The 15664-nt window shown below is 40.4% G+C and overlaps 1 protein-coding gene across 24 annotated transcripts in view; it reads right to left on the reverse strand.

Moving 5' to 3' along the window:
* SORBS2 (sorbin and SH3 domain containing 2) overlaps positions 1-15664 on the reverse strand; it is a 497996-nt gene that overhangs the window by 41413 nt on the left and 440919 nt on the right. For 23 of the 24 annotated variants that reach the window (XM_073607478.1, XM_073607469.1, XM_073607523.1 and 20 more), the window contains one exon: positions 3731-4546. The exons of the other annotated variant lie outside the window; for it this stretch is intronic. In XM_073607478.1, coding sequence (XP_073463579.1) covers positions 3731-4546 — 816 coding nt within the window. The remainder of the gene's footprint in view (positions 1-3730; positions 4547-15664) is intronic. 24 annotated transcript variants of the gene reach the window in all.

Genomic DNA, 15664 nt, shown 5'->3' on the forward strand with positions numbered 1-15664 from the left:
ACTAATAAATTAACTTTATGAAGCAGATAGCCTATTGTTTGAATTCCTTTTGTTGCTATATATAGACCTCATAAAACTTGCTAATGGAACGTAAGGCCTTTTTCAGGAATTTATTAGGCAGCTTAACTGTAGTTTGATGGAAAGACTTTGAAAGGGAAATCAGTGTTACTTGATTTAGGATCAACAATGTAATTCTAAATTATGAGACAGAGACTGTGCGGTGTAACTACAGTATAAAAATAGAGTCACTTTCTGTACTATTTGTGATCTGTAATGCATGTGTGTTTGATAGAAGTGTGTGGTCCCTTTTTACATAAATGTAAACTAAAAAGAAAACAGCTGCCTACATCTTAAAGTGTGTTAAAGTGTTTATTTGTAGTTACTCATAAGAATTCAGCAACAGCTGAAAGTAATGCTCAGGCAAGACACAACAATATAAATACTTGACAGTTTAGCCTGTGTAACATGAACACCAACACTGTCCTTCACCTGCTGAATATTCTGGGGAATTCAAGAAAGCAGAGTGAATACAAATAAATACAGAATAAATGCAAGTTAATAAATATATATCTGGTTTTCCAGGCAGCCTGATGTCTGGGCTTTTTTTTAATTGCTGGCCACCCACATAGTGAAGTATACAGATCTTGTATCTAAGCCAATTGCTATCACTTAAAGTGAGTTTACGTGTAATTATGTATACTGTAAAATCAGTAATGCAGTCATACCATTTTATGCAGCCTGGGCTGACCTAACATTGGATTTCTCAAATTAGTATAGGGCATGTACGTTTTGGCATGACATATAATGATTGCAAAAGGCAGGTTTTAGCCTTGTGATTGGGAGGAAGTTAATTGTAAGTGTCAAAATGCTATGTGCCATTTTGTGTAATTTTTGGCATTTTACCATGTTTTGACTTGATAAAAAAAAATATATATTTCCTGCATCGAAATACATTTTCTTCTATCAACTATAAACTGAAATGGTTTCTTTTATTTCCAAAAGTTCAAGTCATGGACAGTAAGCTCAATTGTAAGCTTAATTTGTCATTCTATTTGAAATATTTCGGGAAGCTGAAATTTAGTAAAATACAACTATAGTTACTCTCACAGTTAGTGGCACACTATTAAACTTTATGTCACGCAGTTAAGCAAATGAAAGCCTATTGTTAGATTTTAGTTAGTTTGCCCACTGTATATTACAGAGATTAGATCTTTTAAATGACTCTAAATTTTAAAGGTAAAGGCAAACATGAAAAATATAAAAACTGCATGCAGGATGGTGTTACCTTAAACCGCTGAGATTGTGTATCTTGCCTGGATGTGATATTGGTTAGAGGAGAGAAGTGGGATGCAGAAGACTGATAAAGTGAAGGTGAAGACGTAGAGACAACAGGATGACTAGAAGGAAGCTGGGAAAAGGGTACAGGACATCTTTGTGTTCCAGAAGAAATAGTGGAGTTCTTAAATATTTAGAAAAAATGGCACATCAAATCAAATACTTAATGTTCAAAAATGTATCTCTTGAGAATTTAGAATTACTTTGCTTTTCCATTCAGCAATTCACACGTACGAATAATGTACGTATTCAATATTATAATTATGCATTGCACAATACCATTATCTGAGCTTGGGCTTTTTTAACAAAGTATAATGACAGACCAGATCAAACAGACTGAGTAGATATTAAAATTAAGGGTTAAAAAAGGTCTAAAAGAACAGTACTTCCAATACCACTTATACGCCGATGACACCCACATCTATCTGTCTACTCCTCACCTCACTCCTTCAGTCTCCTCTCGCATTACTAACTTACTAACTGAAATATCAGCATGGATGTCACACCACTTCCTTAAATGAAATCTCTCTAAAACTGAGCTATTAATATTCCTCCCCCCATGACTTTTCCATCAAAATCGACAATGCAACTATCGGTACCTCCCCTCATGCCAGGGTACTAGGTGTAATCCTAGACTCGGACTTGTCATTTCAGCCCCAAGTCCAATCGTTGTCAAAAGTTTGTAGAATTTACCTCTGTAACATCTCTAAAATTTGCCCCTTTTTAATAAATAAAACCACCAAGCTCCTCATTCACTCCCTTGTTATCTCTCGCCTTGACTTTTGCAACTCCCTTCTCATTGGCCTGCCTCTCCATAGGCTTTCCCCTCTTCAGTCTATCATGAATGCTGCTGCCAAACTTATCCCCCTTACCAACCGCTCGTACCCCGTACACACGATCAGAAATTCCGTCAGAAAAAACTTGGATGCTTTTTCGGACTGAATTCCGCTCAAGCTTGCCTTGCATACACACGGTCACACAAAAGTTCTCTGAACTTTCGACCGTCAAGAACGCTGTGACGTACAACACTACGACGAGCTGAGAAAAATGAAGTTCAGTGCTTCCGAGCATGCGTCGAATTGTTTCCGAGCATGCGTGATTTTTTGCGCATCCGAATTACATACAGACGAACACATTTTCGGATAGGAACTTTTTCCGACCGAAAAATAGAGAACCTGCTCTCAATCTTATGCTGGCTGGAATTCTGCCAGCAAAAGTCCGATGGAGCATACACACGGTCGGAATTTGTGACCAAAAGCTCACATCCGACTTTTGCTGGAGGAATTTCTGATTGTGTGTACGGGGCATTAGTGTCTGCCAACCCTCTCCTCCAATCCCTACACTGGCTCCCAATCACCCAGTGAATTAAATTCAAAATACTAACCACAACATACAAAGCCATTCACAAATTGTCCTCTCCGCTCTTCTCAAGACCTCCTACTCTCAAGCTCTCTCGTCTCCTCCTCCCATGCTCGTCTCCAGGATTTCTCCAGAGCCTCTCCCATCCTCTGGAACTCACTACCATCACCAGTCTGGCTATCCCCTACTCTTGCTACCTTCAGGCGATCCCTGAAAACTCATCTCTTCAGGAAGGCCTATCATGTCTCCAACTAATCTTCTACCACTTCCATCAGCTCATTATTCCCCACAGTTACAACTTTTTGTACCACCTGCCCCACCCTATTAGATTGTAAGCTCTTCTGAGTAGGGCCCTCGTAATCCTCTTGTATTTTATTGTATTATAACTGTATTGTCTCCTTTTTTTATATTGTAAAGCGCTGTGTAAACTGTTGGCGCTATATAAATCCTGTATAATAATAATAATACTAGTAATCGGTGGTTAAATCCAGCACATGTAGCTGGTGGGACTCATAGCCTAACCTTGCGTGGAATGGTAGAATTCAGTACTCGTAAATATTAATTTCTGTTCCGCTAACATCTGTTTTTTTACTAGTGATTAGAAGATCTCAATTCAAACTATTTGAAGATCAATGTAAAATCATACCAATTTCTGCAGCAGGTGAATATCCAATTATAATGTTCATATGATTTTTTTTCTAACTTTGCATCCCCATGATCAAATGCAGAAGAATTCCTCACTGAAGGCTATTAGGCTGGTGCTTATCATTTGTGAGAACATAGCAAGGAAAATGACTGAAGAAAATTCTCATGGAGTTGGATGTTCACATTGGCTGGACTATGGCATGCATGATTGTACATTCATCCTTAACCCTATAACTTTCCACCTGAAGCCAATTTATAGTTTTTGGTGGAGGTCATAATTAGTTATGTGTGCTAGGACCTTTTTCACTAATAAAAAATATTTAAACAAAACATTGCTTGGTACAAACACACAACACAACATGGAGTAGCTTGATGTTAAGCACTGAAATACCTCAGGATTTATACTGGGTGAATACTCTTCATGACTTATAATAGGCTGTGCTATGCTTTCTACCGGAGGTTTTATCTTTTCACTTGCCACATCTTCCTCTATGTAGAGTCTTGGATGCTGCTCTGTTTGGGGCTCACACCTATAAAACCCTGAATCTTGGCTGTTCAGCTGACCTCCTTGGATGATGGTTACCAGTTCTTGACAAATCTCTTCTTCCTGTTCATCAAGTGATGCCAGGTTTCTTGGAGATGATGACCCAGTTGTACATTCTGAAACAACAAGGTCGATCCCAGGAGTCTCTGATGTACTTCTGTGGTCAGAAAAAACCTCTGAAGCTTCTTTGGCACTTATTGGTCCCTTTGAGTCTGTCTGGTCCAGGTATTTGAACTGCTTTTCATTCTCAATGCTATGAATACAAGTTCCAGGGATGGAAGGGACTATAAGCTCCTGAATTACAGGAGAGGAAAGCATTGTATCTGGAAATGGTGAGGGTATAGTAAGATGATGACCCGAAGAGGTCTTTGGAGGTGTAATGGGAACAAAATGACCATCCTTTATAAGGGAAGTGACACCATGTGGAGAACACTGTTCAGGTTGTAATACTGTTAATGGCAAGGCATGGGGTTTTTCTACTTGGGCTAGAAAGTGGTCAGGAAAAGGTGGTGGAGTTGGGACAGGTGTGATTGAAGGTGAACAGCCGACAGTCAGTGACAACCATTCACTGGTCAGAGCTTCAAAGTTCCCCTTACTAGAGTCTGTACAAGAGGTTGGCCTGAGAGTAAGGGGTGGAGTACGAAGTCTTTTAGTGGATGCCAACTTTAGAAATAAAAAAATATGGTTAAGAAAAACAACTGTAACACAAAATGTTAACAGAAAAATAAATGTATAATCTATAAGATATTAAAGATGACAAAGTATATCATTGTGCAGGTGCACATGCCAGAAACTATTAGTACATGAAACCAAAGGAGCAAGAGAGCTATTTGAAAAGGGTAACTTTATCAGTTGATAGACAGTGCTTTAAATGTCAAATGTTGAGAGATGCCTGAGTCATCCTATTCAAAGTAGTAGTATGAGTTTCATGATTGAGCTGTGGACTTCTACACACACATGTTAAACTGTAGCTCTGAAAAAGTCTGGGAAGCATGTAGCTTTACTCTGAAGACTGTATCAAGTGCATTAGTATTCTGAGCTAGTTTAAACACCAGCTTAGTTGTTATAAATCTTAACCAATCCATTGGTGATCATTTATAAAAACATATTAAGCTAAAACAACAGTGTTGCTATTTTCTTTAAATATATATTTTATTTCAAAATATATAAAAACCCCTCAAGGTTATATTTATGAAGCAGTGAATCTGACATTTACTAAACATTCACTGCAAGTAAATCTTTTAGGTGTATTTGTTTTAAAAGACAATGATTGATTCAACACCAATGAAGGTTTTGTGAAAATCACAGTCACTGCTTTATAAGTATGCCTCTCAGTGTTGAAAAACAAACTGCACAAAAATAAACTTTACAGCATTTAATAATATGTACAGCTCAGAAATGATCCCCCCTTAAGCCTGCACCATTAAAGTAGACACTGAAAACTAAACATAAATAGACAACAAAATATAAATAAATTTAAATAAATAAAAAATAAAAATGAAAATAAATAAATATATTATATATATCCTTTCAAACGGACCATAATGGGACATTGCATTGCAATAAACATAATGGTGTTGATTTACTGGAGAGTGCAAAATCTGGTGCAGTTCTGCATGGTAGCCATTCGGCTTCTAACTTCAGCTTGTTCAATTAACCACTTGACTGTCAGCAGATTTACCCCCCTTTATGACCAGGCCATTTTTTGTGACGCTGTACCCAACTAGAATTGATGTCCTTTTTTCCCCACAAACAGAGCTTTCTTTTAGTGGTTTTTGATCACCAGTGCATTTTTTTTTTTTTGCGCTATACACAATACAGACAATTTAAAAAAAAACAAAAAAAAAAAAAAAACAATATTTTTTACTTTCTGCTATAAAGCATATAAAAAAAAAATCACAAAAAAAAATTTCTTGATAAATTTAGGCCAATATGTATTTTGCTACATATTTTTTGTAAAAAAATCCTAGTGGGCGTATATTGATTGGTTTGTGCAAAAGTTATAGTGTCTACAAACGATGGGCTATATATATACTGGAATTTTTATTAATTTAAATTTTTTTTTTTTTTTTTTTACTAGTAATGGTGGCAATCAGCAACCTATAGCGGGACTGCGATATTGCCGTGGGCATTCGGACACTGACACTTTTTGGGAACCAGTGACACTAATACAGTGATCAGTGATAAAAATATGCACTGACACTGGATGGGAAGGGGTTAAACATCTAGGGTAATCAAAGGGTAATCAAATGTGTGCCTAGCCAGTGTTTATGTGTACTTTGTGTAGTGCTTTGACTGGGGGAAGTAATAGATTTTATTCCCTGCTTTGCGGGGAAAGAAAATCTATTACTTCCTCGCTGTCCTGTGTAAATTCATGACAATCGCCGGGTGTCAGCGGTAGTCCATTGGCCGGCACCCAGTGATCGACATCAGCTGTTTTCAATCACTAGGTACATGATCTGGCGCAGCCGAGCCACCGTATATCTAGGTTATATGGTTGGCAAGCGATTAAGCTTTGACAAAAAAAAACCTGGAAGCGGATTGGTTTCTATGCAGAGCTGCACCAGATTTTGCACTCTCCAGTTTTACTAAATCCCCCAAATGGGTCTCATATATGGAAGTGAACAAGGGAATACTTTTTCAATGTGCCTTGTCATACAACAACTAAGTAGACTCTTTCTTTATAAAAAAAATTAAAAACAATGAATGTCGCCCTGTGAAATCATTGAACGTAATGGAAGCTGCCCCTTTAAAAGAGAACAGGTCACCAAATGCTTCGGGAAAATTATATTAAAAGGAGGAGGCGCTAGTGATGTTCAGCGAATCAAAAATGCTAATACAAATAAATAGCAAGCTAAAAGTCCATATATGATAAATCCCAACACCAAATTGTGATGCTCAAAATCAGATTCCTAGTTCTTCACCACAAGTGCTCAAGAGATGGGTGGCCACTCACCACAGAATTATGACCCTTTTTACAGGAAGGTCAAACAGCGCTTCTGGAATACCAATTAATTCCACTGATAGCACAGTTCCACTCCACTGGCCCCTCGAGATGAAACTAGGATAGGAAAAATGACTCCACAAGAGACAGAGGGAGGTCTCATAGTGTAGTATTTTTAATAGATTAAGGCAAATGACAACAACAAATGACGATTACACTCACATGTTACAGTGCCGACCCAGGCACCAGGTGTAATCAGCATGTGCAAGTCAGCTAGTCCTAAAGGGATGGCGTGAAGTCCACGTCTCTCCTAAGGCCAAGCCTAGATAGGATGTGGGATCAGAACCTGGAATGGCGGCTCCTCTGCTCCGACATATGTTTCGCCGTATTAGTGTCTTCAGGAAGTGATGTCACACCACTCCTAGCTTGCTTAAAAGTGAATGGGAAGGGTGCTGTTGGTTGGACTCCAACCAAAATAGAGGAAAACACAAAAATGTAATGCAAAATCTCCCTCTAGGGGATGCCACCTTACACACACTATTCTCACCATACAGCATAAACCAACCTGATATCAACATGTAAAAACTCGAGACACAAAAACATCGCAAATTGATAAAATATCATAGCTAAATGACATAAAGAAAATAGTGACATGATAAAAAAAATATAATAAACAGGAACCATGTAAACTGGCACCATCTAGTGGCCAGGCATAATAAATGTGGAACCTAGATGTGTGCAACTAGATGGTAACAGTTTATTATGCCTGGCCACTAGATGGTTCCTGTTTATTTTATTTTTTTATCATGTCACTATTTTCTTTATGTGATTTAGCTATGATATTTTATCAATTTACGATGTTTTTAATGTATCTTTCGAGTTTTTACATGTTGATATCAGGGTGGTTTATGCTGTATGGTGGGAACAGCGTGTGTAAGTCGGCATCCCTTAGAGGGAGATTTTGCATTACATTTTTGTCTTCTCCTCCATTTTGGAGGAGTCCAACAGCACCCTTCCCATTCAATTTTAAGCAAGCTAGGAGTGGCGTGACATCACTCCCTGCAGACGCTAATATGGCAAAACATATGTCGGAGCAGAGGAGCCGCCATTCCAGGTTCTGATCCCATATGCTATCTGGGCTTGGCCTTAAGGGGAGACGCGGACTTCACGCTATCCTTTTAGGATTAGCCAACTTGTACATGCTGATTACACCTGGTGCCCATATCAGCACTGTAACATGTGAGTGAAATCACCATTTGTTGTTGTCATTTGCCTTTATCTATTAAAAATACTATACTATGAGACCTCCCTCTATCTCTTGTGGAGTAATTTTTCCCATCCTAGTTTCATCTCGAGGGGCCAGTGGAGTGGAACTGTGCTATCAGTGGAATTAATTGGTATTCCAGAAGCACTGTTTGACCTTCCTGTAAAAAGGGGTCAGAATTCTATGGTGAGTGGCCATCCATCTCTTGAGCACTTGTGGTGAAGGACTAGGAATCCGATTTTGAGCATCACAATTTGGTGTTGGGATTTATCTTACATGGACTTTTAGCTTGCTATTTATTTGTATTAGCATTTTTGATGCACTGAACATCACTAGCGCATCATCCTTTAATATAATTTTCCCGCAGACTATTTCTTTATACTCTGGGGGATGAAACGGAGATGGCTGGTAAAAGGCAGCACATACAGTCTGAAACTTCCTTCAGATACTAGCATGAATGAGGCCCACTGGGTTTCCACACCAGTAGTGAAAGGGGTAAAGCATGTTTATATAAGATCATATTGTTATTTGTACACTTAGCACAATCAAAGCTCGGTTATGGTCTATTTTAGCTACTGATGATTCAAAGTTTATCCCAATATTGTTCTCTACAGATTTAAAAATACCAGTAAACTTAAACCAGGTTAATGTGGTAATATAAAGTAAACCCAGGCACCCAAAGGTGGAAACACATATCTGCAGACTTCTTTCAAAACACTGTAGGGGTCCAAAATTCCAGGATGAGCTGTAGTTTAAATATTTCCTATAGAGCTAGAAGTCAGCACTTTGGTCTGTACCTAACAGTTTTTCACCCATCAAATCAGCAGATCAGTAGGGAGACACGAGGGGGTTGGTGAAAGCTCTGACCTCATAGTTGTTATCAGCATAATATAGTGCCCCGAGTTCTCCTTATAGGGTCCTTAGGAAGAAATCTGCAGGTATGTGCAGTAGTGTCTCGGCACCACCATTTCATGTTTTATAATACTGCTATTAAAGACAGTTTACATCAGAAAAAAAAAATAGGTATTCCGGCTGTAGGTACTTAGGACTTTGGGACAGCATACTGGCTTGTCTTTCAATTAATTCTTTCATGATAATCATCATAACACTAGTTTTATTATAGACAGACCCTTTTTATATTACCCATAAAAGGGGTTAAGATAACAGGCAGCTCTGTGTTACACATATTCAAATAGTAAAACATATGTAAGTGTACATTTTTGTGGCAATAATCAATATTCTGTTCATTAGCAGAACTAGTAACATTGCAAAACCCAAGGCATGGGCTATATACTTATGAATTCAATTGACAAAGTAGCTGATTTTCATAGACAGACTAGGAAGAGTTAAGAACCCTGTCACTAATGGAAATAAAAATATTTGACAGCACATATAAACCGCATAGAAGTATCTCCTATACTTACAAGTACACTTTTTCTTAAAAAAAAACAAAAACAAAAAACAAAACATCTTGGATCTGACCCACACTGGGGCTATTGAGCACTTTAGGAATGGCCTGTTCCCTAGCTATGGGTAAAAGCCTTGTGAACTGCCACACTAAGCTGCAGGCATCATCCCGGTACCGTTTATTTAGAGCTGGCGATCGGCTTTCCAGGGATAACAACCGATGCGGCTGATGTCCCCCCCTCCCGCCGCTCTCAACGGGCCTCCTGATCCCCCGGGAGACCCGATCAGCAATCCGCCACCTCCGGCGGCTAGGGACAGACTGGCACGAAGCCGGAAACGTCATGATCCTGTTTACTCGGCTGCCAATGGCGCTGGTTTTAAAAAAAATATACAGTATTCAGAATCGACGAAAACGGCAATATGAATACTTTAAAGTGCAAAGGAGGGATCGGGGGTCTTTTAGACCCCCGATCCCTCCATAAAGAGTGCCTGTCACCACCTATTACTGTCACAAGGGATGTTTACAACAAAATTTATTAATATAAAAATAAATAAAACAAATAAGAAAAAAAACATTTTTTAAAGCGCCACCGTCCCCACGAGCTCGCGCAGCAAAGAAAGCGCATACGGAAGTCACGCCCGCATATGTAAACGGTGTTCAAATCACACATGTGAGGTATCACCACGATCGTCAGAGCGAAAGCAATAATTCTAGCACTAGACCTCCTCTGTAACTCTAACCTGGTAACCGTAAAAAAAAATTTAAAGCGTCGCCTATGGAGATTTTTTTAGGTACCGTAGTTTGTTTCCATTCCACAAGTGCGTGCAATTATAAAGCGTGACATGTTCGGTATCTATTTACCCGGCGTAACATCATCTTTCACATTATACAAAAAAAATTGGGCTAACTTTACTGTTTCTTTTTTTTAAAATTCATGAAAGTGTCCCTTTTCCCAAAAAGTTGCGTTTAAACACAGCTGCACAAATGCCGTGTGACATAAAATATTGCAACAATCGCCATTTTATTCTCTAGATCAGTGGTCATCAACCCTGTCCTCAGGGCCCACTAACAGGCCAGGTTTGCAAGATAACTGAAATACATCACAGGTGATATTTGCTGCTCAGTGATTGCAGTATTCTTGTCTGCATCTCCCTAAGGTAATACATAAAACGTGGCCTGTTAGTGGGCCCTGAGGAGAGAGTTGATGACCACTGCTCTAGATTCTCTGCTAAAAAAAAATATTTATAATGTTTGGGGGTTCTAAGTAATTTTCTAGCAAAAAATACGGATTTTAACTAGTAAACACCAAATGTCAAAAATAGGCTTAGTTATGAAAGGGATATACAACATAAATGTCTAAAGCATAACAACATATAAACACTATAAATAAAGTGCTTGTGCTCCGTGATATTACACTCAGTCCTCAATGAGGTTATTAAACTAAACAGCAACAGTTCATATGTATGAAAATAAAGTGCTCATGCTCCGTGATTTTCAATTAATCTTTTATGAGTGTTTACCACTTGGCGTCCGTGCTATAGCTGAATGACGGCCACAGCGTGGACCTGAATTTCCGGGACGCCCTCATATGACATCCTCCCCTTTGCACGCTCCCCACGCGCCCCCTGCAGGGCGCGCGCTGTGATCACTGAGTCACCGAGACTTCATCCGGTCCCGGCCCCTTACCACGCGATCAGCTGTCAGCCAGTGACAGCTGATCACATGATGTGAACAAAAGCTTGGTAATCGTTTTTTTTTTCTCCTCACGCTGACAGCATGAGGAGAAAAAAAAGCCGATCACCGGCTTATGTGCAAGGGACATCGGTCCCGAAGAGGAAGAGGCAATTCTGCCTCATCTGTGCTCACCAGTACCCCTTGCCAGTGCCACCTACCAGTGCCCACCAGTGCCACCTATCAATGCCCATGAGTGCCATCTATCAATGCCCACAAGTACCACCTATCAATGCCCACCAGTGGTGCCAAACAGTGCCACCTAGCAGTGCTGCCTATCAATTTAACCTACCAGTGCCGATCAGTGCCCATTATTGCCACCCATCAGTGCCCATCACTGCCACTTATCGGTGCCCATCAGTGCAGCCTCATCAGCATACATCAATGAAGGAGAAAAATTACCTGTTTGCAGGTCACCTGAGAGTCACCTGTGGTCCGGTTCTGCAGCCCCGGTTTACACGGTGTTCCCCCTGTCCTATGCCAACTCTGCAATGAGAGAGGTACCAGGAAGTGTTGTAGAGCTGGCATAGGACAGGGGGAACGGGGCTGCAGAACCGGACGATAGGTGACTATCACCCCTCAGCACTATAGCACTTTAAAAGGCGGAATTCTGTTTGCAATTAAAATTTTTTAAACATTATCACGCTATTGCATGCCTCTGTCATTTCCCACATGTGATGTATATGAGGAGAGTCTCTGAACATACCAGGAGAAAATTGTGACCTCTGAGCTGGGTTATGATCGGAAGTAGCAGGTGGCCTGTGTTCCATACAAGTGTCCCATTAACCTGCATAGGATAAAGGAAGCAAAGGAGGATCTCTGCATGCTATTACTATCAATTACAGGCTTATTTTTTAAGTCCCTAGGGTGAGGGTATACCTGTTAGGGGTTGTGTGTGCACAACGCATCAAGACACAATTATCACATGGTTGATGTTAATATGGACTTTTGCTGTTTAGTTTAAACACTAATCACTAATTAATTGAAAGCCACGGAGCACGAGCACTTTATTTTCATATATATGGACTGTTGTTGTTTAGTTTAATAACCTCATTGAGGACTGAGTGTAATATCACGGAGCACGAGCACTTTATTTAAAGTGTTTATATGTTGTTATGCTTTAGACATTTATGTTATATATAGTGTTTATTGGATTCATATTTATATAGTACTGTTTCCATATTTATCAGCCCTGCACAGTGTGTTATACTGTTCCCTAGCTACTCTATTCTCCTGTGATGTCAGAGATCTCCTGCTGTGCCTGCTGGCATGGCCTTGTGAGAGCTGGTTTGACACCCTGAGTGCAGGAGAGCGTGTCAGCTTGATAGGACCGTGCAGACTGAAATCATGCTGTTTTGTTTGCAACTTCTTCTGAACATGGGGGAGTGCGCTCACAAGCCAGCCTCCTTGGTGCACATAAAGGCTGATGCATCATGTAAAAATCTAGAACTGCAAAGTGTGCTGCTGACATCATATAAGATGGTGGCGCCCAGCATTGTTTTTAGAAAGTTTTGCCTTACAGGGATGGAGGGGCCTTTGCAGCAATTTAGGACTAAATTAATTGGGTTTTTATAAAAAAAATAAAAATAAAAAAATGACAGGGTCTCTTTAAGGCCGGTTTACATTGTTGCACTGTCCATTTGAGCCACCCAAAAATTGTGCATGCTGCTTTGCTGGCAGTGTAGTGCACAGAAATGCATGTGCGTTGAGAAGGTGTGTTGGGATGCCAATAAGAATGAATGGCACCTCATCTCGCCAACGTGCATAACACAGAACAACTATGTAAATGGGGCCTAGGTCAGAACTCCATTTAACACTAGCTATATTTAAAATGCAATCATAGAAAACACATATTATGGCTGAAACAGTGAACCGGACGAGAATAATCTAACATCTTGCACCCCTCAGTGGTACCCGCACTCTGAGTGTTTTATATTGTGTACCCAGCAATCCTTTAGGGTTTTGGGGTATTGTACGTTTTATGTTTTACATCATCCCGTGTTCTTTTGTCTATTGGCATTCACTGAGGTTTTTCCTTTATTCCTGCCACATGAACAGGTCAATACAAACATTTAAACTATATCTAAACCCCCCAAAAAATAAAAAAATGTAATATATTGCAGATTACCAATAAATGTGGTGGCTGCATTAGTTTGCTTTTTTTATTTTATTTTTACTCGGCAATCTTGCCAGTAACACACTTCTTGTCCTAGGGTAACAATACACACTTATCATACCATATATTATAAGCCCCTATTCATATCTAATTGTTTTTTTTTTTATCGTTTTTTCTGCTGGTTTCCTTACACCTGACTATGCTCAGCATGTGGAATCCCATTCTTCCTATTTGTTCCCATTCTTCCTAATTGTCCCTGTTCACACATATATGCTCAGTTGCCCTAAGCTCAAAAATACATGAGCTTATTTTAGTTTATTTAATGAGAGCAGCTGTAAATGCATGATACGCACCTTTTAATACCCTAAGAACTCTTCTCCTCCTATGGAACTGCTCTCCTCTCCTTGCCCAGCAAAGGAAACAGATGCCTGAAGCTTGATATATGTGCAAAAATACTTGTAAAACGTATCAACACCAAAAAGAATATTCTCTGCTCAGGTGTGAATGCAGGCTAAGGTAAGGTTTCGTTCACACTACTGCAATTTCAGGTGTGGCTTGAGTCACACAAAATATGACAATGGAAATCACATTATTTTCAATGGTGCCAGTTCACACCAATGTGACTCAGCACTGCGTGACTTCATGGTGCGATTTTTAAAAAGGTTTGTGTACTACTATGGTGCAATTCCAGCATGATTTTGGCCCCATAGAAAATGCAAGCCTTTTCAACCAGGATTACAGGTTTTTAGTTACACAAAGCCATAGGTTTTCCTAAAAACTAATGTCATCATCTGTTGATAGGGGGGACGTCGAGTATCTGCGCAGCATACTTGTTTGCCCCTGCCCTGTCCCTTTTCGTCAGCACTGGGGTCACATTAGCTGAGTGATGGAGAAGAGAAACATTGGAATACTAGTCAGTACCAACGTGCAAGTTTATTTGTAAAACTTTGTTTATTGGGTACGGTCACATATTGACATACATTTGCAGTAGGAGTATAATGGTGACACAGATATTTATCATTTCAATTAAAAAAAAAAAAAGGAAAGGTAACATTTAACAATTAACAGGTACTGTATGAGGGGAGTTTCTCTTATTAAGAGGGTACACGTCCCCTGGGTTGCCATCAGCCTGTTGCTTATGGCAGGCTCAGGATTTCCACCGCCAACCATGTATTGGCCTACAGGGTAATTTGCCAATCACAGAACCAGCCTCCTGCCCCATATTGGCCTTGGCTAATGAGAGGGTCTGAATGGACTCAGACGCCGCCGGGTCTAAGCCCCACACCGGGAGAGGGGAGTAGCCAGTACCTCCAACTGACCTCCTCCAGTATTCCGCCCAGGCCCAAGCCACATATAAGCCCCTCCAGATCTCCAGTGGGAGGCAGAACACTACCGCTACCCACTTGGTAGCCCACTTTCCGGCAGGTAAACTTGGTAGTTCTTATCGGCCGTAACAAACAAAGGGGACACGCTATCCAGGTCCCAATGCAATATGCATTTAGAGAATGCAATATGCATTTAGAGGGAAAAAAAGGCAAAAGAGGAGAGTAAGAGAGGAATGGGAGAAAAGAGAAAGGGAATGAGGATAGATAGAGGAGAGGGATCAAGATCATACCTATAAGCTCTTGAGAGTCTCCATCACTCACACCAGGCTCCTACCTGCCAGGCGTCCGCGGCCTTCACCATAACAGGGATATACAATGTCCTTTGTCAATGCTCAGGTCTAGGGGGAATGCACTCCAGTACTACCGAGGTCGGTCGCGACGGCTAAGAGATGGCTCTGCTAGTTCTAGCAGTGCCATGTCTAGGCTCGATGAAACTTGGGTGGGTGGGACCAGAAAAGTGGTCCATCCACAAGGACCATGTGTTTGCAAACTTATCTCTGGTGCCCTTACACGTAGCAATCCAATCCTCTGCCTCTCTGATCTGTAGTTTGTCTCCTGCATTTTAGAGTCTACGGAACTCGAATGGTTAAGCTGGTATAAGTGTGTCAGCTGAGGCCTAGTAAATTCCAGACCTAAATCTCTCTCCCAGGCCCAGATGTATATGGGCTTGGAGGCCGAGGAGGAGGACCCTAGTAGTTGGTAAAGTTCTCAGACCATGTGTGGAATTGGTTCCTCTGCTATGAATAGGCCTTCAAAGTGTGTAAGTGATGTAATGTCTCTTATTGAGCTGCTGTGTACCTCGAAAAAGTGGTGCAGTTGTCTATACCTCCAAAAGTTCATTTGAGGTCCCGTGGGTCTAGCCGTCAGGGACTCAGAGGGTATCAGTTTGTCATTCCTCAATAATTTCCCACAGCTAGCATTCCCGTCATCCAC

The sequence above is a fragment of the Aquarana catesbeiana genome, linkage group LG01 (genome assembly GCF_042186555.1).
Source record: "Aquarana catesbeiana isolate 2022-GZ linkage group LG01, ASM4218655v1, whole genome shotgun sequence".
NCBI lineage: Eukaryota > Metazoa > Chordata > Amphibia > Anura > Ranidae > Aquarana > Aquarana catesbeiana.